At 45.5% G+C, this 27,948-nt stretch overlaps 2 protein-coding genes across 4 annotated transcripts in view; both read right to left on the reverse strand.

Moving 5' to 3' along the window:
- LOC310866215 (striatin-like) overlaps positions 1-5,779 on the reverse strand; it is a 65,423-nt gene extending 59,644 nt beyond the window's left edge. For both annotated transcript variants that reach the window (XM_083775702.1, XM_083775701.1), the window contains exon 1: positions 5,419-5,779. In XM_083775702.1, the coding sequence (XP_083631828.1) occupies positions 5,419-5,634 (216 nt within the window). In that variant the 5' untranslated portion in view covers positions 5,635-5,779. The remainder of the gene's footprint in view (positions 1-5,418) is intronic.
- A 1,381-nt stretch (positions 5,780-7,160) lies between these two features.
- The window catches only part of heatr5b (HEAT repeat containing 5B), a 41,671-nt gene continuing 20,883 nt past the window's right edge, over positions 7,161-27,948 (reverse strand). For both annotated transcript variants that reach the window (XM_083774553.1, XM_083774552.1), the window contains exons 20-36: positions 27,605-27,794; positions 24,579-24,748; positions 23,710-23,860; positions 22,823-23,002; positions 22,103-22,366; positions 20,808-20,989; positions 20,327-20,395; positions 17,971-18,150; positions 17,342-17,585; positions 14,873-15,112; positions 14,632-14,759; positions 13,519-13,663; positions 12,499-12,774; positions 11,322-11,546; positions 10,538-10,689; positions 10,104-10,317; positions 7,161-8,156 (exon numbers count right to left, since the gene is read on the reverse strand). In XM_083774553.1, the coding sequence (XP_083630679.1) occupies positions 7,849-8,156; positions 10,104-10,317; positions 10,538-10,689; positions 11,322-11,546; positions 12,499-12,774; positions 13,519-13,663; positions 14,632-14,759; positions 14,873-15,112; positions 17,342-17,585; positions 17,971-18,150; positions 20,327-20,395; positions 20,808-20,989; positions 22,103-22,366; positions 22,823-23,002; positions 23,710-23,860; positions 24,579-24,748; positions 27,605-27,794 (3,318 nt within the window). In that variant the 3' untranslated portion in view covers positions 7,161-7,848. The remainder of the gene's footprint in view (positions 8,157-10,103; positions 10,318-10,537; positions 10,690-11,321; positions 11,547-12,498; positions 12,775-13,518; positions 13,664-14,631; positions 14,760-14,872; positions 15,113-17,341; positions 17,586-17,970; positions 18,151-20,326; positions 20,396-20,807; positions 20,990-22,102; positions 22,367-22,822; positions 23,003-23,709; positions 23,861-24,578; positions 24,749-27,604; positions 27,795-27,948) is intronic.

Raw genomic sequence — 27,948 nt, forward strand, 5'->3', positions numbered from 1 at the left:
GTTAGAGGTGTTCCTTTAGGATAGTGGTCTTCAACCAGTGGTCCGAGGACCACCAGTGGTCCTTGAGGGGGTTCCAGATGGTCCCCAGCTAAATGATAGATCTTTAACCTATTTAGGCCTGATGTCGACATTTAAAAAATGTCAGTTTTCGCTCATAGCGTGGTGCCGCTCTATGAGCTTGTAGATCTGCTAAAGTATAACATAATGCTTACAACACCAATGGTGTTGTAAGCTATGGACCCTTATGGGTCCATATGGTTTCATTTTACACTCTCAAAAGTTAGATTATTTGTTATCTTTCTAAATGGTACCACATCAATACAGCATGGAATTGTTGGACAGAATCTTCCAACGACAATCAAATATTCTTAAGTCTTGGGTCTGAAATGTCATCAAATGGTGGTTCCGTGGCTCAAATGCTTATTGCTGAATAAATAATGGACCTCGACACGAAAAAGGGTTGAAAAACCACTGCTTTAGGAATACGGGGGAAATGTTTCTACCTGCTGCAGATCAACTGGTCCACGTTTTCCCGTCTGCCCCCTCCGTAGTAGTAGTAGACTACTAGTAGTAGTAATTAGCCTTGCCGAGCCATGAGGCCCATAGGGCAGGAGCCTATCTCCTGTTTCTGTAGCGTGAGGGCGGTGAGGCAGCTTGATGTACAAGGACACCCCCTGGACATGGGGGTCCAGGGGGACTTACGCCCCAATCCAACCCTTGATGCTGAGTGTCAAACAAGGAGGCACTGGGTCCCATTTTTACAGTCTTTGGTATGACCCGGCCGGGGATTGAATCCCAACCTCCCAGTCTCAGGGCAGACACTCTACCCACTAGGCCACTGAGCTGGTACACCTGCACCTGCACCCTCCGTAGTGTGTATATTCTTTCTACGTCCGAGCATAGACACGGTAACGCCCCGCCTGCCTCTGATTGGCCTATACCGACACAGCCGGTGCCTCCGAGGAGGAAGATACATGCTGGATAGTCTGGTGCGCGAGGTTACTCCGCGGTGGGAAATAAATAATACAAGTCAAGTACAATATATAATAGCTACAAGAGAATGACAGCTTGGCACGCGCGACAGCAATTTTTGAGGTAAACTAATTATTGTTTATGCCGTTGGCCTGTTTATTTGTATGTGTAAACTAACTAAACTTTAAACATTATTGTACTGTACTGTACTTTTAGTCTTTTCCCTTGATCTTTATTAGTATAATAGTATTGTTGGTTTAGTGTTAGTTTAGATTAATACACGATAATCAACACTAACACTTTAATTTAGAACACAGCCAAATCAAATCATAGTACATAGGCCTACGTGTTCAATCAATTATTCAATCAAAGCAAACGGCACAAACAATATTAGTTTGCCTCTTCTACAAAAATTAAAGTTACAAATTACTGTCACGTGTTGCCATTCTCTTGTACTTGTATTATTTCCCACGACGGAGTAGCCTTGCATCTCGGAGGACAGGCAAGACGGGCAGTGTCGGTAGGCCAATCAGAGGCAGGCCGGGCGTTAACCATGTCTATGCTCAGACGTAGAAAGAATATACGCCTCCGTAGCCTAGTAGCCAGTAGCCACCTAACACCCACCATGACCTTTTTGTTTCTCCAGGTGTCACATTATGATTGCTGACAGCTAGGCTTCTGGCAAAGAGACACCGCCCATGGAGGAGGGATTTCCCCATGACCAGAGGGCTGATGGAGCATAGTGGATCACTGCCTGGCACACAGGCAAGTGTAACTGGATGCAATCTCCATCACTCAGGCACGGAGAGGATTTGTGCTAATCAAAGCTTTATCGGGATATTTAGTGTACTCCACTAATTAAAACGAAATACACTTAACTGGTGAGTCAAGTCCCCACTATCTGGCTTAAAGCCTGTGTTCTCCTTGAACTGATTCGTCTACCTGTTCAAATGTCTACATTAACATACCATTAGCAGCTAGCAGGGCTTAAAGCCAGAAAATCTGCACTGATCTCATTAAATGACCCCTATGAAATCCTCAGGACTGAAAGCAGTCCCAAGGACTGAGAACTTCAAGCCCTGAGCTAGGGAGGATGCTCCGATCGGGTGTATTGGGACCGGTGCCTATCGATCACCGATTGTTTTTTCTCATGATTGTCCGATACCGATCTGCACCGATCTACGTAAGCTGCACATTTTTATATTTCCAAAATTATTATATGTCAAGACCCACGTCAAAACTGTTCCTGTGTGTGGGGAGGAAGGGGAGAATGTTTAGGCCTGTCACAAAAATGCAAAGTGATATTATACTATATATCTGACATTTATACCACTTAAAATGGTGTAAAAGATTGGTTTCTCCAGATATGGTAAATTGCCGATCACCGATTGGAGTGAATTTGGGCCTACCGGTGGTCGATTATCGGAGCTTCTCTATTAGCAGCATACTATTAGCACCAAGCTTACACGTACAGCAGACCGTTCATGGTCAACAACAATGAAGCAACACAGCTTGAATCGGTCAATCAGTGGATTATCAATGAGCACTGAACTAGCACTAGAACTATTGATTATTTTCTTAGTGACTATTCTATTGATTACTTTTGCAATTAATCCAGTAAACAAGAAGCACACACACACACACACACACACACACACACACACACACACACACACACTAAGTCAGACAGTAAGTCAAGTAACCGATTTAATTGATAGGTCTGACTTACTGTTGCAGCCCTACACTGATTTGCAATTTAAATCATGGATGGAAAAAAACCTATGCACCAGAAATGGACAGAAGCAGCAAGTCAAGTCAAGTCATTGACTCTTTCCCGTGGGTAGCTTTACTGTGACTCTGTCTCCAACTGAGAGGAGTGGCACCGAATATGACCTAGCAGTCTGGCTGGACTGCATTCCTCACAAGACCTGGTTTTGTTTGGGCCTTTGTCACAACCAGAGCCATCATGCCTGAAATGTCTTCAGTCAGTGCATACACAGTCAAATCCTGTCACGTCATCCATTTGGTTCCATTTATACACTCTGATATACAAGTGGGCTGACTAAATTAACAGTGAGGACTTTACAGTATAGACGCCAACAGATATAAGCACAGTACGGACATTTCCACTCGTAGCAAAGCCACGCTTTGTCAAACGTGTTGAAACAAGTCATTATCAATCCATGGGCTGTTCCATGACCCATTTGTTCAATGTAGAATCATTCTGCACACCATACAGATTCCTGTATCCATAGCAATAAGTGCCGGCATCGGGTCCCACTCCCACTCCCAGCATAGTAGGCATGGCTGTGAACACTGAAGTCAAGTGCTTATAACCTATGTAATACATCTATGGGCTAGCCTACACCACCCAGAACATCTAAAACAACATATTCTGGATTGAGTGTGCTGAACTTTATTTTTAATATAAACTATAATGGGCCTAAAAAGAATCCTAGAATGTCAGAGATTATTATTTGCAACTGATAACCTCAGGTATACAGTAGATGATAAATGATGAGTAATAATGTAGCTACGACTAGGGCTTTTACTCCACTGAAACTTTACATGTTTATTTCTTTTCATTCAGTGGGTGTGGTTGCTCTTCTCTAGGCTCCAACAAGAGTGTGACCTCGCATGACTTTTTTTTGACAACTATAGCACTGGAACAAAAAGAAAGAAAAACATAACAGTCTGTTTATCTTATTTTGTATTTAACGTGTCCTGGATGATACCATTTAGTATCACCCAGCAGAGTAGTAAGTTCCTTAATTATGTTCACAATTAAGCAAAGCACCTGCCCTCCATGTTAGTTTACCCTAGTTATTCCTCTAAGCTAAATATACAAAAATATATCTTCTATTTTGTAAGCCCTGGTTAGAAGACTGCAATGATGAGTAAACCAATAGTTGAAACCACTCTATAAGTGTGAAGATTTGAAGCAGCAGCAGCTAGCCCTGTGGTATTAGGTAAGGTTCCTGTATGCAAGAGTGAGTGACACAGGAAATACAAACAAGAACTCAAATTGAGAGCACCCCGTTTTGCCGCCACAATCAAACCATCCAATAATAAGCCACACAAAAAAATATCATCCCTGTCTTTTCTGAGGACGGAATCTTCATATCATGAGCCAGTCAGTAGCATGAGGTCAATGACTCAAAATCCTACTACATTCATCAGCATTTACATCACCTATGTAGACTCCTTGTACTGTAGTACATACTGACACATCTGTGTGATAACCATGCCCCCATCCTTTGGCACCTGAGATTAGTATGTAGCTCAGCCCTTGTGCTTTCCTCTACCACCTAAACATGGCCATGATGTGGCCACTGCTCTAGGCTGATGAGAAAACAGCAGAAAGTTATTCAAGTATTTTAGATGACCTGACACATAGTTGATAATTAAATTAATAGTCACTTTCTAGCAAAGGGAAATTTACAAAGTGACATCCTGACATTTGATATGTTTAATTTAACAATATACAGTATGATATACGGTATATATACTTTAATCACAATAAGACTATGGACTTCAGAGTTAATGCATTTCTTGGAAAGCAACAACTGCAGATTAGCACCTCATAAACTCTCACAACTGGCTGCATTCTCTTAATTCTTGGCACTTCTTGGCGAAAGTTTGGTTCAGAATCAGAACAGTACAACATAGTAAGTGTCTCCTAATAGTTAATGTACATAAAATACGATATGGATTGCTACACCCTTGTTAAATTCAAAACTAGGACATGCATGCAACTGTTGACTTTCTATTCACGGTTCGGTTGCATTGAACTGACATCTGGCTTAATAACACAGGACATAATGAGATCACAAATCCTAGTATGCTCAGCTGTAGTAGTCTACTGCTCTGAGCAATGACAATTCTTAAGAGGTCAAACCACTTAGGGAATCTGCCCTTCCTCCACACTACTACACTGCCCAGTGGCTTTCAGATTCAAACTGTAATAGAAAGAATATTCGAAAACAAATTGACAAATGCCATATTAGTATTCCCAATTCTTCTCGGGACATTGTTTTACCATTTAAGTGGCACATACCTACAAGATCTTCAACAACACACACACACACACACACACACACACACACACACACACACAATAGACTCCACCACAACTGCATAAACATCATTTATCGCTTGTTTATTGCCCGTCTTCGACTTCGACACGCAGCCTGCTAACAAGTTAGCGGTTTAACAGAGGCTTGGCATTTCAACACAGCCCAGCCAGCCAGCCAGGCTGGGCCGCAGGGGGCGCTGCAGCTACGCTAGTCCGCCTAGGCTAACATGCTAACAGGCTAGCCAGCTTTGGGGGCTAAAGAACAATCAAATGGAGCAACTATGCGGCGGACTGCTGGATATAAATAACACCTTGTGGGGGCACGGTGATGGCCGCCAACACGTAGCCGTCAAAATAGCGTGGGGTTTTACCTGCAATTCGGCCCGCTCGACCTCCCATTGTGCTCTCTCCACTTCGAAGCGGGCCCATTCGTGCTGCAGGAAGTGTAAGATCCCCGGGATACTGTACTGCGCCCGGGCCGCCTCCGCAGCGTCGCCGTCGGGCAGCGGTCCTTTCCCACCACCGCCGGGCAGAATGGAGTTGTTGTTATTGTTGAAGAACACGCCGGGCCCTGCCTGTTCGTCCATGGCCGGGCTCGGGCGGAGGAGGAAGCTCTGCCTATTATCGTGTTGTCGCTGATTCCACGGTACCCAGATTATAACCGACGTTCAGGCCAGAAGAAAAGAAAAAACTCTCTACGACGGGCTCTCCGTCTCTCTCTCTCTCCGCGGCTAGTCCAGTCCGGGGAATGAACTCACTTTCTGACAGCTAGCTGTCATTGAATGACGTCAGTGAAAACGAGGGACGCCCACAAAACATGTTGGTCGGAGGTGCGCTCGATTTGGCAGAGCGCGTCTCGCCGTCACACAGCGCCCCCTGGCTTCCCTTCCCTACACCGGAGAGGATGAACTCAAACTCCACTCCAGCGTGCTACGCCAGAATCCGCTGCAGCAGCGTAGTAGCCAAGATGCCAAATTAGGCCAAAGTCCTGTCTTTTACTCCCCCCCCCCCTCCGAAGAAGGGCCAACAATAAAATACACAACGGCACTTGCACTCAGAGATTAAAGCATTTATTAACATCTCATTTAACTAAAGGAGGTGTGAATACACAATTCAGAAAATAGTACACACTGTAGAAGAGATTTTCCTTCATATCATGGTAGGTGATAGTACAGTACGGTATGTATGTTAGAAACATGTGGGAAAGTGCTTCGGAAATAAATTGTAAAAGCTAAAATGAAAAAGAAAAAAACAACATTCGAAACATCTGTGTGGAATGCAAAAGATAAGCATAATATTTTGTACTCAGACTTTTGATCGAAGATTGCCATGTTTTTTTTTACACAAATCTTTTTCAAGGAGTCAATAATGTATGCATAAAATCCTTTCAAGGCTTGGTATAATTTATGTTCCAAGATGTTTAGTACAATCTAATTCTAGAATGATCTTAAAGATTTTCTGTTTTTCTTTTCTCAGTAACGTTTTTTTAAAGTGTGAATGTGAATGTCCCTATATTATAACCTAAAAGCAATAAATCATCTCCAAAGAAGAGCAGCATCTATGATCTATCACCATCAATCAACTAAAACAATTAAAAGCAACAAAAAAAAAGAAAAGAAAAAGCTTGAATAAACAAAGAAAAAACAATTGAAACCTAAAAGAAAAACAAAGGACTGACAGTAGCCACAATTTGCAACTATAGATTTTTTTTATATGGGATGAATCTAGATTGGCAATACCCTCCATTGACTCCGCATTCATCCTATTTGCGTTTGCGATCTGCTTGTAATAAACGACGTTAAACTCACCAACATTGCAGCTGTAGGGCAAGCTTGAATTATCCTCTTTCAATCTGCCGAGCTTTTGTTTCATCAAAGTCCACCGTAGACATGTTATGAGCTACTTTCTGTCAAGAAATTCTGTGCAGTTGATTTGTTTGTGTTGGAGTTTGGAAGCGCTAGTATGTGACTGAACGGCCCTGCGTACCACCTGTTTTTTCTCTGAATTTGCACATAATGCAGGAGGCAGCAGCACTATCCATTAACAAAAACGAGTGCTTACAAACTCCAAGAATCACCTGCACAGAATGTCTTGACAAAGTAGCTCATAACATGTCTACGGTGGATTTTGATGAAACAAAAGCTCGGCAGATTGAAAGAGGATAATTCAAGCTTGCCCTACAGCTGCGATGTTGATGAGTTTAACGTTGTTTAATACAAGCAGATCGCAAACGCAAATTGGATGAATAGGGAGTCAATGGAGGGTATTGCAACTCTAGATTCATCCCATTATTAAAAAATCTAGAGTAGCAAATTTCAGCTAGACTGACTGACACCTAGCGTAACTCAGAATTGAGGTGGATTGCCGTGCTGATGTTTGTGCAAGGCCATAGAGAACAATGGCACAGTGCACATCAAATGTCAGGCAGTCAGAAAGGGGGGGGGGGGGGGGGGATTACAAACAAATCCAGACATTTCATATCGATTGTGTCCCTTTACATATGTTCATCAAAGATGAACACGATACATTCAAACTAAGACAACCATTTTCAGATTAACTTTTAATTCAAAAACCTAAAATGGTATTTACATAAACGTCTCCTTGATTTCAAGAAAACAGACTTGCTCACCCACTGAAAGCACGCATGAGATGAGTTGTTCAATCAATAAATAAATACATTTAAGTGACTGTAAGTGACTTATCAACTCAAGACAATGATATGTTGAATATCCAGACACCAAACAACCAAAAAACTGAACCGAATCACGCTGAGAAGAAGAGTGCACATCTTGTGGAGTGTTTTAGAAGAAGCTTGTTTTCAGTTTGATGGTCGGTGCGGAGGGCGCAGTAGGCTGAGCTAGCCTGGCTGCTGCCTTAGCCTTACTGCTGGCCTGGTTGGCCCGGATGGCGGATTCAAGGCGGGTTTTGAGCTCAGGCGCGGCTCCGATGACAGTCTTAAAGGCAGCTGGGTAGAGGGGACCGATGCGCATCAGGTTCTGAAGGGCGAAGTCGTGCAGTCCTTTGGAGGCTTGCGGTGCGGAGGAGATGGCATTGTCGTCCAGCAGGTAGGAGATCAGGGTTGGTACGAGAAGAGCCAAGAGTTGTACTCCTATTAATTAAGACACATCTGCAGTTAATTAACAAGCTAAAAGCACTGCTGACAGTGACAAAACAAATACAGATCAGAGAATAGGAGTAAGGTTGGGAGATTTTAACCCATTTTGGGCGGGAATCCCTTTTGGTGTTTTCAACATTATGTTATAATTTAGCTATTGAAAAATAGCAGATCTACAAGCTCATAGCACGCCACCGAGTGTCGCGCTACGAGCTTCAATTGTAGGCCTGCTATTTTTGAAAAATCGAAGAACGACCGACATAGAAACAGCTTTTTCAGAAAACTGTCCGGATGTAGAAGACATTTTTAGAATCTGAATCTGAGCGAAACACTGAAGCTCTCATCCGAATGCAGATATTATAACCATCACACAGTGAGAACCGAGAACTAGTTGTTACAACAACAAAAAAAGGTTCCCATAAATCACTATAATGTAATGTTGATGGTGCTCGAGCAAAGATGTGATAGGAAAAGTTGTGATCTACAAAGAATTTCGATAAATGCAGACAATACAAATATAAGTTGGACTGAATATTTAATATCACTTCACAGCAGACAAATGCTAAATGCTAAAGACAGTAAATCCTATCTGTTATATCTTAATTTTGGAAAAACAAAACTTTTCCAGTTAACCGTTCATTGTCAACAGAGAGCACACACAGCCTATATGGGAAATGATCTCAGATACTGTGTACAGTATGTACCACAGTAGGAAGTTCAAGTGAGAAACCGTACAGAAAAGCTACAGAGTGGTTGGCCATGAACATGAATGATTAGGTTATTAGGTTATGTAATCATTAACCGCTTGCAATAGCTCAATCAATGGACCGTCAGCAGAGCTAAGCGTAGGGTTAGGGTAACATGAACACAAGGGACAGAACCAAATTGAACAATCTGATGAGCAAGGCATAGCTCCATAGTTGGAGTTTTGGGTGGGAACCCCTTTTGGTGCTATTGAAAAATAGCAGATCTACAAGCTCATAACTACGAGCTTGTAGGTCTGCTATTTTTTTTAAATCGAAGAACGACTGACATAGAAACTGACAGTTTTCAGAAAACTGTCAGGATGTAGAAGACATTTTTTTAATCTGATCTCAGGTCAAAATCTGGAGGTGGTTGTGGAGGGGAGAATGAGGTGGAAGCTGGACACTGTCCTCATGTATCCCTGCTATGATGTGCTAGCAGGGACGAGGAGCATATTCAGCCACAGACTCATCGTCCCCCAGGACAAAACAAAGCGACACAGTCCTTTGTGCCGGTCTGACGGTCAAGGCTCCACAACGATGCATGACCACCACATGTTCTTGGATTGCTGAGTCCTGCTTGACTCTGGCACACTTGCAAACAGGCCACAAGGAGGTACACTACAGAGCCATGTCAGATGCCTATTAAAACCTCTTAAACCCCAGGGGGGTCCAGGAGGGAAAATCAGTCAAACAGTACATGCTGTTGCTGCTATGACACCAGAAGGTTTTTTGAGTGGTGCAACCACTCCTATAGACAGATGTGTGTGTGTGTGTGTGTGTGTGTGTGTGTGTGTGTGTGTGTCTGGGTCTGTCCCTGTGTCTGAGCACGAAAATATATAGCCTTTGTTCACCACCAAGTGTCACAGTTGCACAGCCTAACACACAGACAGGCCAGGGAGGAGGGCTTGTACGGTACGGTACGGTACAGTACTGTACGGTACGGTACGGTACAGTACGGTACAGTACAGTACAGTACCACTCACTTCAGACGGGTCTGATTTTTTTATCATACCTGTGTGAAAATAAACTATTTGTAACTTTAAGTGCATCTTAAATGTACATACATTAGAGCCAGGGCCCATGGGGTAGAAAAAGAAAAAAGGGAATTCAGCTTAAAATGTACCTTGAACTACAAGATATTGTTGGTTGGTATAATCTAGAGGCAGATGAACACAGTAGTTGACCAGCTACTTACGGTTCTGCTCTTCGCCCATGCCCACCAGGGCTTCCAGAACCTTAATCCCCTCCTGCACAGCCTGCAGTTCAGTAGCGGTCCCTGGGCGGCTGCGATCCACTGCCTTTAGCTTCTCCACCATGAGTGGAGCCAGGGCATGGATGTAGGGAGTCGACAGTGCACGGCAAGTGTGCTGAAACACTGACAACAGCAGCTGGTAACACCGGGCTTGAACCTGTGGCAAACGCAACGCACAAAGTCACTAAGCAAACTGCTCCTGGCAAAGCACACATGTACATTTTCAAATAATGATTCTTGGCCAGTAGCCAAGGTTTTACACTAAGGACACAAGAACAACTGGTATGGATAGATTGTCTTTTGTCACGCGTGGGAAAATGACAACTCCCGAGTGACAAGAACGTCATGCTTGAAGTACGTCAGTACGCACAACATACCAAGGGATCACTGGAGTTGAGGCCATTCCGGAAACGATCCATGCAGCCCTTCTGCAAGACGGAGACTCCTACAACCTCATTACTGGCCGACAGCAGGAAGAGGGTGATGGCCGTCAACATACTGACCTCATCCATGTCAGGCCTGGACTCGTCTAAAGAAACAGTCAGATATCCAGATCAATACACAGCCATTTCTATGAGTTTGACACTAACACTAACTGAAGGTTTGCGATCCTTGTAAAATAATTGGTTAAGGAAAATAAAATAAGCTATATCACATTGTTCTCTGATCGTTTGCTTTTCATGTGCACACTGTTGTCTAAAGTCAAAGACTCAAAGAGCACAGCCTGGGCTCTATGGGCTGTCATTTAACATTCTGGGCGGGAACCCCTTTTGGCGTTTTAAGCATTATGTTATACTTTAGCTATTGAAAAATAGCAGATCTACAAGCTCATAGTGCGGCACGAGCTTGTAGATCTGCTATTTTTGAAAAATCGTGAAAATGTGAACAATTTTAACTAAAATCTTTGCTTCTGAGGGGGTCCCTGCCTGGAACAACATGTTGTCAGATGGTGGTCTGTGGCCAATTACATATAGCTTCTGGGGTCCTTGACATGAAAATATTGTGCACCACCGATATAAAAACATAGAACATAGAAAACCGTCAGGATTTAGAAGACATTTTCTAAAAAGTCAGGTCTCACAATGACAGTCGAAAAAACTCTTGTTGGCCCTAATCACGCGTTTATTTATATCTCTCTGTTGTTGTTGTTGTTTTTTTTACCTGGCTGTGAGTACTCGAGCATGGAGGCCAAGCTGCTCCTGACCAGACTGGTCCACTGCGTCTGGGTGCTCTCCGCCCGTGCCAGCGGGGACGTGATGATGGTCTTGATGCCCTGTAAGGCGGCGGCGGCGGGCAGAGGCACCGTGTTGTCCGCTGTCTTCACCGCGGTCTCTTTCAGCACCCCGGTGATCAGGAACAGCACCGTGGGCAGGATGGTCATGCTTCCTGAGACAGGCAACAACAGAGGAGGAGGAATCAGTGTTGGTTTCGTTGACATAAACCAAGACGAAAATTTTTCGTCGACTACCCTTTTTCATTGACGGAAACTAAACGGAAACTAAATAAACACTAAGCTATGATGACTAAAGCTAAGACTAAATATACTGTCAATTTCGTCAAAAAAAAAAACTAGACTAACAGAGCTACCAACCTGCACACATTTTGTGTACCAACCACGCAATTCTAGGTGTCTATATGCCTAGAATTGCGTGGTTGGTACACAAAATGTGTGCAGGTTGGCAGCTCTGGACTAAAATGTTCGGAAGGGACTAGTGGACAAGTGATCCAGTAGAAGTCATTTTACACTTGGTTGCATGCTGAAAATAGCTGATCTACAAGCTCACATCGCGTCGCAGCGTGACGTGTTGTGAGCTTGTAGACGGCTATTTTCAGCAAGTGTAAAAACAGTCATTACGACGGCATCAAGGCCCGCCAAAATTCCTTTTAGTCGACCAAATGAACTGTAGATTTAGTCGACTAAAATCTTATATTTAGTCGACTAAAACTAGACTAAACACTAAAACATTCCAGGTGACTAAAATGTGACTAAAACTAAATGAAAACTATTCAAGAGACTGACTAAAACTAAAATCAAAATTTGCTGCCAAAAACAACACTGGGAAGAATGGACTACTTATAAAATCCTCCATATTACTAAATCTATGACTATACACACATTTGTAATCGATGTTTTTGTAACTCTGAAAACTGTAATTCCAACAGAAACCATTGCAAAATGTGAGGAGGATCTATTAAAGAGGCAGATTATCCTTGTCATCAGAAACAATTTGCTCTTGTGCGCACTTGTGTTTGAGAACTATATACTCGTTTTACGGAGAATAGTGAAAATAAATGATAACTGATCAATTGTATTCAAGCAAACTGCAGGTTGTCTCACCAGCAGGGGAGCAGAGTGAAGGCAGCTCTGCCAGGATGGACACAGTGTTGGCCACCAGGCGGGCTCCCTCCTCGGGCAGCCGCTGGGGCCTGAGGGGTGCGTGGCTGGGGGACTCCGTGACGCGCGTGTTGAGCTGGGGCAGGTGGCGCACCAGGATGAAGACCAGCAGCTCCATGGCCGCAAACACCAGGGACTTGCCGGGCAGCAGCTCGCCCGTGTCCCCTCCCTCTCCCAGAGGAACCAGAGAGTCCTTCTCTTCTCCTCCGTCGTCTTTGCCTAAAGGGTTAACGCCACCATGCAGTTTTATCGCTGTAAAGGCCCAAATACACACCGCACACCCTTCTCAAGCATGCCATTTCATTTCAATGGAACCCCTTTTGGTGTTAGCATTATGTTGTGCTTTAGCTGTTGAAAATTAGCAGATCTACAAGCTCATAGCGCGCCACCGAGTTGCGCACTACGAGCTTGTAGGCCTGCTATTTTTGAAAAATCGAAGAACCACTGACATAGAAACATAGCTTTTTCAGAAAACTGTCAGGATGTAGAAGACATTTTTAGAATCTGATCTCAGGTCAAAATGGGTTAATTATCAAATTTAGATTTTGTCTGACTACAAGAAGTTGTACAGTATGATGTGCCAGACATGGCAGTTCAGAGAGACATGACACTGTAACAGCAGGAGTTTTAAAGAAAACATTGCTCTTTTGCATTAGCAAGAGGCAGGGATTCTGGTCCCCCTCTGCATACGGGAAGTGATGTGATTTGCAAATATTGCCCCGCTACCCACGTACTGTATATTCAGACATTAAATTGATGGCAACAGCCCCATTTGAACAGTGTCTAGACTGCAGACAATAAAAGTCTGAAAGCCTTATACGAAATTACATTTGAACATATCGACCGCTTTATCCGTCCAGATTAAAGTGACTGTGCATTGTTAGAGGCAACGCGATGCTTCAAGCATGATGAACGATGTACGTTTATAAAACTGAGAATATGGTTAATGGTTAGTTTCCTGACCTCGATCGATCCTCTGCTGTTGCACACGGTCCACTGCTGCCCTGATGGTCTCCTGCACCACGGCGGTGACCTGGAGCTGAATGGCCGGAGGGTCTCGGGTCAGCAGCAGTCTGTGGAGAACGTTCAGCAGCTCCACGCCCAGCAGCTACAACACACACAGAACAGAACAATTATAACTGGAACCGTTCAATAGTCCCCACACACACTCCGATAGGCCAGGGCTCTGCGCAACTTCGGTGCTCTCTTCCTGGAACAGTTCAATATTCCCCACACCCTGATAGGCCAGGGCTGTGCGTGCAACTTCTGTGCTCTCTTCCCCTCTCGCTCCAGAGTGTTTTATCTTTATATCCATTAAGCGTCTACAGGTCAGATCCATTCATTGCCCTGTGGCCCTCCACTCCCAAGTGCATCCAAGTCTGGCCCAGTGCCAAAAAGAGAGCACAGGCGTGTGATGCATGGCTAATTTATATGATACTCATTCATGCTATGGTGTGCATGCGCTGAAAAGAGCTGATCTACAAGCTCACAAAACGCGGTGCAATGCGAGTTTGCACACAGGCTAACCTATGTTTGGTGCAGGACACCACAGAGTTAAATCAGGCGTAATTGCGAAAGCACTGAGCGATTACTATGTAACCCAGGCAGAACTGTCTGTCTGTGTCACGCTGTGACACCACCCGCCCGCCATCAGAGGGCACAGCTGTATCACACACGTACACACGCACGTACGTAAGAAAATTTATAAAAAAATACAAATAAAAAAAGGGAAAGAAATCTTTAAAAAAAAAACATAAAGTACGCAATTTATTCTAATTGTTGTTATTGCAATTTACGAGCTTGTGGTTCTCTGAGTACGATGATTGGAATAAAGGAGGAAATGTATACACAGAAACGGGGACGGGGGAACATAACGTATGTAAAACGAAACTATATACATTACTCATACAACTCATTACTCATAGCTCCACTGAAAGGCTTGTTTTCCCACCCTCTTGCCGGTACTTTCTGTGTTAATATAATGAGCCTTCCTTTCATGTTTGGCCATCTGAAACCTCCCGACATCATCATGTCATGTCATCATCATCATGTTGTTTGTACATGTTTCCTTTTTACCTGGTCCTCTGCGATGTGTGTCTTGGCCCAGGGAGACTCCAGCAGAGTGTACAGGGCCAGCAGGCATGACGTCACATGCTCCATCGGCTCCTCAGGTCGGGGGAAGCAGAGAAACTCAATACTGACACCTGGGACACGGGGCACAAAAACAAACTTTTAAGGAGTTCAAGTGTGACTCACAGAGCAGCTGGTGAATGCATGAAAAAAACAACCCAAAACCATGCGTGTGATTGCCGTTTACCCAGCATTAGATGCATCCTGTCTTTGACCTGCTCCTCAAAGGTCTTGGTGGTGTCGGGGACCCCCTGTGGGAGGCCGGGGGGGACCCTGGCGGGGACAGAGGGGGGGTCCTCTGGGTCCTCTTCGGCGCCGAACCCGGTGCTGCTGAGCCACAGAGCCACAGCGTGCAGGACGGGCGCCCACGAGCTGCGGTAGTGGAGTCGGGCCGTGTCGATGGTCTCCGGGGTATAGAACGCCCCACCTGGACCAACACAGTGGATCATGTTAGCTGCTTGTTGTTCGCAGATAAATCCTGCACCGTGTATAGGATTTAAATGTAGACCAGTGGTTCCCAAACTTCTCAGCCCCGTGACCCACAAGAGAAATTACCCAAACTAGTGAAAATAACAGATCTCTACAAGCTCACATTGTTGAGCTTGTAGATTGGCTCTTAAATATTTGTTCTAATTCATGGTCAAGTTCTTAGATTTTTCTTAAATTTTACATGACATTAATGGAAAGAAAAATACCGAATTTTGTTAATAATTCATGAAAAGTTTTGCTTTTTTTTGGGAATGTTTTTTTTTTATGTTTTGAAATAATAATTAAAAACCAAATGTAGGAAATAAAAACTAAGGGGACCCATAAAAATGTGTCCACGAGTCACGACCGACCCACACATGGGTCCCGACCAAGCCCCCAGTAAGGCTATCCAACGTTGAAGATGCCACTACCTACTGGCGAAATGTGGAAATGCAGCACTTTAATGGAAGTGGGCGGACGTTCATGACGTCACGTGAAAAGCCCGGACCTCAAAATTGAGGTCCGGGGCTAGGCTAGGCTAAACTTCCACTCGCTCGAGCCATTGAGTTATAATTATACTTCCTACTTTTGTGTTTCCTGTGAGGACTGCGAATGAAAATGAGCAACTGTGCTATATCCGGTGTATTTACGTCCATGTGACGTCCATTAATATGCATTGTCCTGTCCAAATAAACAATAAAGTACCGTCGGGGGGCAGCTGGCTGGAGAACTCGGGCGGCAGGGTGAGCAGGGCGTATAGTCTTACCGTCGGGGGGGCAGGGTGAGCAGGGCGTATAGTCTTACCGTCGGGGGGGCAGGGTGAGCAGGGCGTAGTCTTACCGTCGGGGGGGCAGGGTGAGCAGGGCGTATAGTCTTACCGTCGGGGGGGGCAGGGTGAGCAGGGCGTAGTCTTACCGTCGGGGGGGCAGGGTGAGCAGGGCGTAGTCTTACCGTCGGGGGGGCAGGGTGAGCAGGGCGTAGTCTTACCGTCGGGGGGGCAGGGTGAGCAGGGCGTATAGTCTTACCGTCGGGGGGGGCAGGGTGAGCAGGGCGTATAGTCTTACCGTCGGGGGGGCAGGGTGAGCAGGGCGTATAGTCTTACCGTCGGGGGGGCAGGGTGAGCAGGGCGTAGTCTTACCGTCGGGGGGGCAGGGTGAGCAGGGCGTATAGTCTTACCGTCGGGGGGGCAGGGTGAGCAGGGCGTATAGTCTTACCGTCGGGGGGGCAGGGTGAGCAGGGCGTATAGTCTTACCGTCGGGGGGGCAGGGAGAGCAGGGCGTAGTCTTACCGTCGGGGGGGCAGGGTGTAACCTGACGCTGCCAGATGAGGGCGGTATTGGGTAACCATGTTCCCCAACACAGCACTCATCTGGGATCTCTCAGGCAGTTGAGCTGACAAAAATCCGTTCCGTACCGGACCAATCAGCGTGAGCTAAGGGCGGGATATGTGCGAAACCGGATGTGAAACTATATAGACACGTCAATATGATTGGTTGTGTTTGCACGCCCACACGGTGATAGACAGACGGTCCCATCCAATCATCTACCAAGTATCTTGAAAAAAAGGAACAGCCCCGTCATCGAATTTGCTTCCGCGATCCCAGATCCCAATAAGCTGTGAAACAAATTTGTGTAGCAAGCTTCTTGGATCTGGTAGCGTCAGGTTAGGCAGGGTGAGCAGGGCGTAGTCTTACCGTCGGGGGGGCAGGGTGAGCAGGGCGTATAGTCTTACCGTCGGGGGGGCAGGGTGAGCAGGGCGTATAGTCTTACCGTCGGGGGGGCAGGGTGAGCAGGGCGTAGTCTTACCGTCGGGGGGGCAGGGTGAGCAGGGCGTAGTCTTACCGTCGGGGGGGCAGGGTGAGCAGGGCGTAGTCTTACCGTCGGGGGGGCAGGGTGAGCAGGGCGTAGTCTTACCGTCGGGGGGGCAGGGTGAGCAGGGCGTAGTCTTACCGTCTGGGGGGCAGGGTGAGCAGGGTGTAGTCTTACCGTCTGGGGGGCAGGGTGAGCAGGACGTAGTCTTACCGTCGGGGGGCAGCTGGCTGCTGAACTCGGGGGGCAGGGTGAGCAGGGTGTAGTCTTACCGTCGGGGGGGCAGGGTGAGCAGGGTGTAGTCTTACCGTCGGGGGGGCAGGGTGAGCAGGACGTAGTCTTACCGTCGGGGGGGCAGGGTGAGCAGGGCGTAGTCTTACCGTCGGGGGGCAGCTGGCTGCTGAACTCGGGGGGCAGGGTGAGCAGGGCGTAGTCTCGGAGCATGGCCAGCCACAGACGGCTCAGGGAGGGCAGCTCCGGCTGCACCAGGCTGATCAGGCAGTCTGGAGGAAGCACGTCCACGCCCTCGTCCTCGTCGTACTCGTCGTCCTCGGCGCTGGTTCGTACCGGGACGGGCGGCTTGGACTCGGCCTCTTTCTTGATTTTCATCGCCACCACATACACCTGCAGGCAAGGGGGGAGAGACACAAATAATAAAGGTCATTTATTCATGCAAATGTCACCTAAATTAGCCTCGGTCCCAGGCTTACTTATCTGCGAAAAGAAAAGCCTGGTCACAACGTAAGGCAGAGAAGCTATCGGCGGACGTATCCTCCGGAATATCCGTCAGATGTTTATCCCCCGGATACGATATTTTCCAGACCAATCACAACACTGATTTGCAAAGCATCAACGTAATTTCCTTTGGCAATACTTCCGCTAAAATCCCACAACTTCCGCTGATAGTCTTTTCAGCGTAGGTCTTGCCCAGGGTGCACAAATGCATAAATTGTAAATTGTAAAAGGAGGTGTTCCGATCAGGGATGAAGAGGGTTTTTTTGGTTCTCACCTCGGCCCATGCCTTGAGAACTGCCAGTTTCTCCATAGTGGTGGCACTCTCACTGTACAGCTGGCTGGAGGATCCCTTCCCAGCCTGCACCTTGTCCAGAGAGGACACCAGGAGGTTGTGGACTCGCCGCAGGTCATTGAGGTCGCTGACCACACCACTACCGATCCAGGTGCTACACACCTGTAGATAGATAGATAGATAGATAGATAGATAGATAGATAGATAGATAGATAGATAGATAGATAGATAGATAGATAGATAGATAGATAGATAGATAGATAGATAGATAGATAGATAGATAGATAGATAGATAGATAGATAGATAGATAGATAGATAGATAGATACGTGTACACATTAGAGTCAGGAGGTGGCAGTCCAACCCACCACATATCTCTATTCATATGCAAGGGATGCCACGTGAGGCACTGGCAAGATTCAACTCTATGCCATCTCATGCTGCGTTCACATGGGCAGATGTAAAGATGCAGTCTACCATTCATTGTCGATGGAAGCCAGCGACATGACGATGCAAAGACGCATCCAACGCTACAAATACAGCACACTGTGTAGCTTTGTATCTTTTGCATCTGCCTGGGCAGTTCCTTTAACAAATTGATCATAGTAGTACCTGATGGTCACATGACATTGCAGTTGATTGTGTGAATATTGTGTGAATGTTGCTCTCATTTTGATGTACCTGTCCTGAAATTGCCTCTCAGGGATCTTAAAATAACTATGTTATGTTTTGTTTATTCTTAGGACAGGGAGGAACATTTTTAGACGAGGTTCAAAGATGTTATATAAAGCCATGATGGATTGATAAAACCGCCGCAGCGGAGAATGACAGAGTTTGTAATCAGCTTTACTCTGCATAAGCTAATAGCTCTGATGACTGACAGTGATGACCCCAAACAGTACCAGTGTAGCGTTGACCGGCTTGTAGACTGGTGTGACAAAAATAATCTGATTATCAACACTAAGAAAACGGAGGAAATTATATGTGGTCCTGCTCCCGGTGATAAGACACCACCGGTGAGTGACAATCCATGGATTTCGGGCACTATTCCGCAGACAGAAGGAACAAGACAGGCAGAGAGAGATGCAGAAAGAGAGGGATGGTGAAGTGAGAGCAAGAGAGACAGAGATAAAGATAGTAGAAATACAGCACTTGCCAACAATGTCAATGCCTTGACATGGTTGGGTTCTGAGGGGAAGATGACTCAGTGTGCCAAGGAGATTAGCTGCCACTGCGGCAGCACCCACTGTTTCGAAGACTCTCACTTCTATTCATATCGGTTATTTAGTCTCCATACATAGTGTCTCATTGGCTCAGTCATCCTGACAAAGCATAATGGGATAATATATAATAAGTGGTCTGCTCAAGACAGAAGGCTAAGCATCTGGGTTTAAGTTCTAGTTGGACACCACTGCGGCGGGTTCTAACCTAAGCAACCAGCAATAGAGCTTTGAGCCGTTTTATACCCACTATCAATCAAACGTTCCTTAAACCTCTGAGCCGCATTACACTACATACAGTAGGGTGTCTAACTGCACAGATATCAAAAAGGAACATTCCTTCAATGGAATGAATGCTGTACAACCACATAGACATAAAAGAGGAAGGTTACTTATAATAGAACGCACAGAATGAATGCTGTACAACTGCATAGACATAAAAGAGGAAGGTTACTTCAACAGAATGATTGCTGTAGAACAAACAAAGTGGTTGTGACTCAGCACATGGAATGTTGGTACTGTACCATGGTGTGAATATTTTACAGTAAACAAATAATTAGGGGTGTCCCGATACACTTTTTTCGTTTAGCCGATACCGATACCAGAGAATAATATTTATAATAATACAAAAATAAAAAAGATCTTATTTTGAAGTCCACTAACCGGGAATAGTGTTTATAGCCATCTAGCTATATATCTTTTGTTGTGTTTATAGCAGACTCCTCACTAAAATGTGCACTTGCAGTTTGGGCAACTCCAAAGCAAACTCCACATGCCCCAACATTTCATTTACCTGCCATAGTGTCAATCCCTTACCTTACCCCTGTGTTGGATCTGTGCTTAGACTGGCATATTCACAGTCAGATACCGATATGACCCGATATGACCAAATAAGGGCCGATCCGATACTTTTCCGATACCGATACAGTATCGGGACATCTCTAAAAATAATAATTAATAATAATACCGCTTCTAAGTACCTAATGTTGCTTTATATTGGGAAAAAGATCAATTTACTTTGTGAGGCAATTAAAAAAATAAAGCATTTGGTGCGGGGGTTACCCAATTCTGTGGTTCGGGAGTGATTCTTGAAACGTTGTCATTTGATGTAGAACTTACCTGGCATGCCTTGGCTGTGATATCGGACGGTGTATCTGGAGAAAACGCAGGCCTGAGAGCAGCCCCAACCTTAAAGCACAAATATTGATTTAGTGGCATTAGGTGAAAGTTTGTAATACATTATCACGCTGGAAAAAAACCGACTGAACTGTGATATTATTTCCCACATTTTCACAATTCTATCATATAACATTTATAACATTTAGTAAGCCTTGTCGAGCCATGAGGACCATAGGGCTGGAGCCTATCTGTAGCGTGAGGCAGCTTGACGTACAAGTACAACCCCTGGACAAGACGCTAGTATGTCGCAAGGATTTACCCCCAATCCAACCCCATTTTTTCACAGTCTTTGGTTTGACCTGGCCGGGCATCGAACCCCGACCTTGTCTCAGGGCGTACGCTCTAACCACGAGGCCAACGAGCCGGTACGTTTAGACAAAAGGTGTATTAATTTCTTCAGTAGCTTTGTGACAGGTCTTACATTGGCCTGGTACTGCTCCAGGATAACATGGCCAGGGAACTCCGGCTCTGGCACAGAGGCAAACTTCTTAATGATGTCCTCCAGGGCCTGCAGTCCGGCCATCCTCAGCTGGTTGCTGTGGTCAGTGGCTGCCATGAAGGCCATGCGGATCAGGTCCGACAGATGGAGCACCAGCAGATCACCTGGAAGCATATAATGGAGACGGAGGTGAAGGGAGGGAAGGCCAGTGAGTGAAGGCCAGGGCACATCAGAGTTTATATAGCATGGAGACGGGGATGAAGGGAGGGAAGTTTATAGTTATGAGCTGTGGACGTCCAAGAGGGCATTCTGATCGATAGTGGTTACCAAAAGCTAAATGACCAGGTGATTTCAGCGATTGTTTTAGAGCTAAGGAGTTAATTCATCCAACGTAACGCCTGGTTGAAAAAAACAGCATTATGAAGATGCAGTTTTTTTCATCGGGCAAAGAGTTTTAGAGTTTCAAAAGAAACCAAGTAGCTTTTACAGTACAATAATGTCAAGGGATGGGGTCAGGTGAACCCATCAGTATGCAGAGCCACTATTCGCTCAGTGCCATTCATGACATGTGTCTGGACTCTAGACAGCCACCGGAGCTTCAGGGTGGTTGATGACTGACTCAGTGCTTCTGTGTTCAGACTGTGGAAGTAGCTTTATACCCACTGGGCTGCTCGTATCTGTCATGTTGGGAGAGAAGCACTGTTCACTCCTTCAACTCTGGAACTGTCTGACCCTACATATCAAGTCTGCCCACTCCTTAGAGGCCTTTAAGTCTTTGCTTAAAACCCATCTCTTCTCCCTGGCTTTCAATCTTTGACCTAATTAACCTGTGTACTATTTGTGTTGCTTTGATGTTGTTTTACTATGCTACTTGTGTTGATTGTGTATGTTTGCCTCATGATCGTGTACAGCACTTTGGTTGACGTTCTGGTCTTCGTAAATGTGCTCTAGAAATAAAGTTTGATTTGATTTGATTTGAATCTATAGCTTTGCTACATTGGTACAAAATAAAGAAAAGAACACCAAAAGGAATACCAATAAAGCTTCTTAATTATCGGAGACCATTTAAGCAGCAAAACTTGATTATAAATAATTAATAATAACAGCCTCAATCAAGTATTTATTTGTGCAGGACAGGAGTATTTTGTGGAACCCCCCCGCAACCACACACACACACACACACACCATCATTGAGCTACAAGTCACTGGTGGTACAGTATAAAACAACCACACATAACTCTATGTCTGCTACAGGGCAGCATGCGGCGCCGTCGTACCTTTGGGGTTCTTGGATTTAGCCGCGCGGGCAGCGGCCAGGTCGAAGTGCTTCTTGTCGGCGTTCTCACACAGCAGGATGATGCGACACAGGCAGTCGGCGGCGAACACCCGGGTCACCCAGCGCGGCGCCACGGAGGACGGTTTGGACTTGTCGTCTTCGCCCAGCGTCGTAAACATGATGTCGTCGTCGATCTCGTCCGTCTTCTCGGAGTCTTCCTCGTCTTTCCCCACGTCGAAGGTGACCGGCGCCGGTGCTCCCACCTCTGCAACGCGGGGGGAGATCAGCCATGAGTTCAACATAATAATAGTACCCAATTTATGTGAAGCTACTATCTGTACCAAGTAGATCGCTAGACCTAGTGCCTTTAAACACATCTTGAATCGGAGCTTTTTTTGTACCGCTATTTAAATAGTCTTGAGAAACAATGCTGCTATTTGTCCCAAAGTGAAATTGCTGCCATTTGTTTCAAAAAAGCTTTACACCCTGTATAACATGTATATGTTAGGACAAACTGCTGTACGCCCTCCAACTGTATATACTTTCCCCATTTTCAACAGTTTTTATTATATTTTGACACTTGCCTTGGCAATGTAAACGTATGTTTTCTCATGCCATAAAGCTCCTTGAATTGAAAGCAAGAATAAAGAAAGTTTGTTTATGCAGTCAGCGACCATTAATCTTTTGGGGAGAAAGCAATAATGACATGCAAATTAATCACCTGTGGTGGCCGCTAGGACGTCCTTGCAGAGCTTCAGCCAATGGGGGAGCTTGTCCACGGCGAGCGAGGAGAGCATGTGGCCCAGCGTGTCGTGGATGTCGTGGCACAGCTTTCTGTCCGTCTCTCGGTCCAGCATGCCGAACAGAACCCCCTCCAGGCCCGTCTCTGTGATGTTCAGATCTGTGCCAGGGACAGACATGACACAAAGTCACGTTTGCGGCGTCACATTCAAGGCCCATGACAACACTAGACCTGGAACCTTATAGCATTTAAACCACTTTTACCATTATTTTAAATTTTAGCTGTTGGAAAAATAGCAGATATACAAGCTCACAGCACGGCACAGAGTGCCACCCTACAAACTTGTAGATCTGCTATTTTTTTTTAAGATTTCTTTTTTTTTTTCTTTTTTACAGCGAACATTTTAAAATCTATGCTCCTGGGAGGTCCCTGGAACATTGATTTGCAGATGGTCGGTGGCAAATTACAGAAAATCTTTGGGGTTGTTACATAAAATAGTTTGAGAAACACTGATATAGAAAACATAGGTTTTTCAGAAAACAGTCATGATTTAGAAGACTGAATTGTAGAATCTGGCCCCATTTTGGGGGCGGGAACCCCTTTTGATGTTTTAAACATTATGTTATAATTTAGCTTTTGAAAAATAGCAGATCTACAAGCTCATAGCGCGCCACCGAGTGGCACGCTACGAGCTTGTAGGTCTGCTATTTTTGAAAAATCGAAGAACGACTGACATAGAAACGTAGCTTTTTCAGAAAACTGTCTGGATGTAGAAGACATTTTTAGAATCTGATCTCAGGTCAGAATGGGTTAATGGGCTAGACGTTGCAGTAAATAATCTCTGAGGTGGTTTTCTTTCCACTCACTGATGGTGGCGTGATGGTCCTTGTGGTCCCCAGACCTCTTGGCCAGGCTCATGGCGTACTCACACACCTCCGACGCCTCCCTCTGGGCCAGCTGTCTCAGACAGGCGACCGCAGCGCGCCGCAGCAGGAGGTGGGAGCTGCACAGGTGCATCTGTTCAGGAAGCACAGTCACAAACCCACAACAATCAAGACAGACTGCAAGTATATGATTTACATTTAAACATGCAAAAGAGTGTCGATTTCCTCGACTAAAACTAATCCGACTACCTTTTTCCACAACTAAATGGAAACTAAATAAAAACTAAGCTATGATGACTAAAACTAAATATTCTGACAATTTTGTCAACAAATAAAAACTAGACTAAAATGTTAGGAAGGGACTATAGTGGACAAGATATCCAGTATAAGTCATTTTACAATTAGCTGCATGTGGGCTTGTAGATCAGCTATTTTCAGGAGGAACTCTCTCAAGGACCCCTAAGGGGTCCCCGGACCCCACTTTGGGAACCTCTGGTCTGAATGATTTCAAGGGTTATCCCCCTTACGGAGCCCCACTGTTTATATGTAACCAGATCATGATGATGATATGCGTCTTCATTCAGTAATCACTACGCCCCCACCATGTACCGGTACATTTATAAACTCAGGGCGGTCTTAGGGCCGATTCATACTCCTATTTTAGAGCCGAATAAAAGTCGGTTTGGCTCTGTAGAGCCTACAATGTGACGTCATTTGAGGTTCGGGGGGGCGGGCCGGGTACAGTACTAAAGTCGGCTCTTCGGTGCTACTGAAAGTTTCTGACGAGCCGAAATCATTTCGGCACTACAGCGCCGGCCGAAAGTATGAATGAAGTATGAATCGGCCCTTACACAGAGACAGGGCACCAGGCTGGAGAGGTTGACATGGCGGGGAGCGAACATGTGTAGCTGCTGCAGACAGGAGATGGCCGCCGCCTGCACCAGAGAGTCAGAGTGATCCTGCATGATGGCACAGCCCACCAGGCATGAGGAGCGGATGGTGGAGATGGTGGCACCGTTTCCTGGCAAAACCACCACAGACAGACAAGACAGGTTAAGCAGATACATCGCATTAAAATAATAATAATTTAATTATAAAGCGCTTTTAAAAAACAATGTTCGCAAAGTGCTTTACAGTGTCAAGGGATAACCAACAACAATCCAATTAAATGCATAAAATAGACAGTATAAGACAATAATAGAACCAAACATGGATATGAGAAAATGAGCAACATGATGAATCTAAGGAAAGGCTTTAGTGTACAGATATGTTTTCAAAAGTGATTTTAAAGGGGCACGGTGGCACAGTTGGTAGTGCTGTCGCCTCACAGCTAGAAAGTCCTGGGTTCGATTCCCACTCGGGACGCTGTGGGTGCTGGCGGCGTGTTTCCTCCGCGTCATCAGTGCCCATACCCGAAGGCGGGGTTGGCGAAAGGGCCTTTCTGTGTGGAGTTTGCATGTTCTCCCCGTGTCCCCTAGGGTTGGTACCCTCACAAAAAACATGCAGTAATCCTGGTCACTAAACTGCCTCCCCCTGGCCAGCCGGGGCGCCTGATGGAGGGGATTGGAACTGGTTGGAATAACGTGTTCCTTCCACGCGCTACGTCCAACCAGGGAAACTCCCCCCTGTCAGGTGTAAAGGAGCAACTTGGACACTCAGGCATGAAGGAAGCATGAGTTCAAGTCCGTTGCTCTCCCCTTGTCCCCCATATATGGGGACTAGGTTGGTGGAGGGTGTGTAGAGCCCAGGATCACATTAGATGATTGACACAGGGGTGAAAAATGGGTTACAAAATCGTGGGATAAAAAATATATTTAGAAAAAATAAAGTGATTTTAAAGTTGACAGTGAGTTAGCTATAGCCTTAAAGCCAGAGTCTTCATTCCAGAGTCTGGGTGCCGGCCCCGGGCAGCAAAAGCCTGGTTGCCCATATAGTAGAATAGAATAGAATAGAATAGAATAGAATAGACTTTTATTTGTCATTGCACACAAAGCATACACTGAGCATACAACGACATTTCTAGGGAGCTCCCACATAACCGTAGTACATAAAACACTGACATACACATAACATACAACACAGAGTAAAGTGCATGGTGATATTTAAAGTGCATGATGGATGAAAAAAAGAGAACCAATAAGTTATCACAGTCCAGAGTCAGAGTGCATGATGCATATGAGGGGACAGTCAATGCTCATTTAGTGATCGATCGTTTCGTTTAGCAGTCTGACTGCGTAGGGGAAAAAGCTGTTTGTCAATCTTGAACTACTAGCACGGATGGACTGGTATCTCCTCCCTGAGGGAAGGAGGTGAAAAAGGTGACATGCTGGGTGTGACTGGTCTCTGATGATACGGTGGGAGAGGCCGAGGCAGAGGGAGGTGTGACTGGTCTCTGATGATACGGTGGGAGAGGCCGAGGCAGCGGGAGGTGTGACTGGTCTCTGATGATACGGTGGGAGAGGCCGAGGCAGCGGGAGGTGAAGACGGAGGCGATAGATGGTAGAGGGGACCCGATGATCCTGCCTGCCGCCTTCACCACCCTCTGCAGGGCCGCCTGCTCTGCCTTTGTGCAGCTGGGGAACCACACAGTGACCAGGCGAGTCGAGGGAACTTCCAAGACAGCCAGACCTGAGGATCTAAGGGTGCGTACTACTGGCCTGTATGGTTTCAGCATATCCGAGATGGAGCTGGGAGCCTGGCCTTGCAGGGCTTTATTTTTATTTTTTTTAATCAACTCTAAAAGTCACTGGCAGCCAGTGGAGAGCAGCCAGGATTGATGTAATGTGGTCCTGCCTCCGAGGCCTTGTTAGTAGTCTAGCTGCGGAGTTTTGTACAAGTTGAATCAGGTAGTCCAGTCAGTGGTACCCCAAACACTGGGTCATCGGTATCCATTTGTGGGTGGACATTTTTTTTTATACATTTTTTTTTATTATTTAAATGCATTTAAAAAAAACTTTCCCAAATAACATTTTTCATGGATTAAAAACAAAATTCAATGATTGTTTTCTGTAATTTCGTGAAGAAATAAAATAAAAATCTAATGAAATTCCATAAATGAGAAAACAAATGTTTAAGTAGTAGTGAAAATAGCTATTTTCACTAGTTTGGGTCCCTGTAGGCAAACGTCTAATCTCTCTTTTGGCTCACAGGCTAAACGGTTTGGGAACCATCGAGGTAGTCCATCCATCATCTTTTGCTTCCAAGTCTGCAATAGTGGAGCTACCGGTCTGATTAGATTAAAATGGATAACACTGCCACCTGCTGGTCTATTTAGGAAAATTAAAGGGTATGTTTAATTACATTCACAGGAAAGAATTTGGAACGCTTTGTAACAGAAGACAGACGGTCCAATCCTGAGGATTGTCTGCTGTTACAGCAAGCCTGATCGATAAGGTGCCCGTTATCAATAAAATGTACGAGCTCCATCCCCAATCCTGAGTATTAATTTAATTCTGAGAGGGTACAAATGGAACCAGATGCATAATTGGGTTCCATTTGTACCCTCTCTCTCTCTCAGGCCCCTTTTCCACCCGGGGAGGAACCGCTTCACTTATTGTTTCCCGCCTAATATTGAACCAGTTCAGAGTGTTTCCACTGAACATGTATTGGTTTAGAAGCTTAAAAGTTGGTTTGGAACTGACACAAAACAAATGGCCACGGGTTCCGTGAAAGCACCACGGTTCCAAGTTATTTTGGTGGAAAAGTGGCCTCCAGTTGGATGGTTGAAGACAGGAGGCCGGTAGGACATTCACTTCTAGTAATTTTTACTAGTTGACTAGTTGCCTAGTTTACTAGTTGACTAGTTGTTTAACTACCCATTATGTAAAATAATATATTTGTACATTTAAAAAATGTGTACATTTGTGTACACATTTACCTTGTAGCTCTGGTCCCACGGTGGTGATGAGGGCTCCCAGGCAGCGGCCCAGACACTGGTGCACCTCGGTGTGGCTCGGGGGCACGGTGAGGAGGAGGGTGAGCACCAGAGACAGGGTGGGCTCCACGTAGCCCCGGTACATGGGACCACTGGAGTCCACGATCAGGGCCAGAGAGTGCAGGGCCCACGTCTGGCAAACACAAGACAACACATCAGGGGAAAGTTCTGAGTTCAGAGCGTTCAGATGATTCCATATACCACAAAACAACGTGATGATCTTGTGTACGGTGCATGCCAGTGCCAGTGGTTCTGTGAACTTTTCAGCCCGTGACCCAAAAGAGAGA

Source organism: Protomyctophum parallelum (genome assembly GCF_964188405.1).
Source record: "Protomyctophum parallelum genome assembly, chromosome: 10".
Lineage (NCBI taxonomy): Eukaryota > Metazoa > Chordata > Actinopteri > Myctophiformes > Myctophidae > Protomyctophum > Protomyctophum parallelum.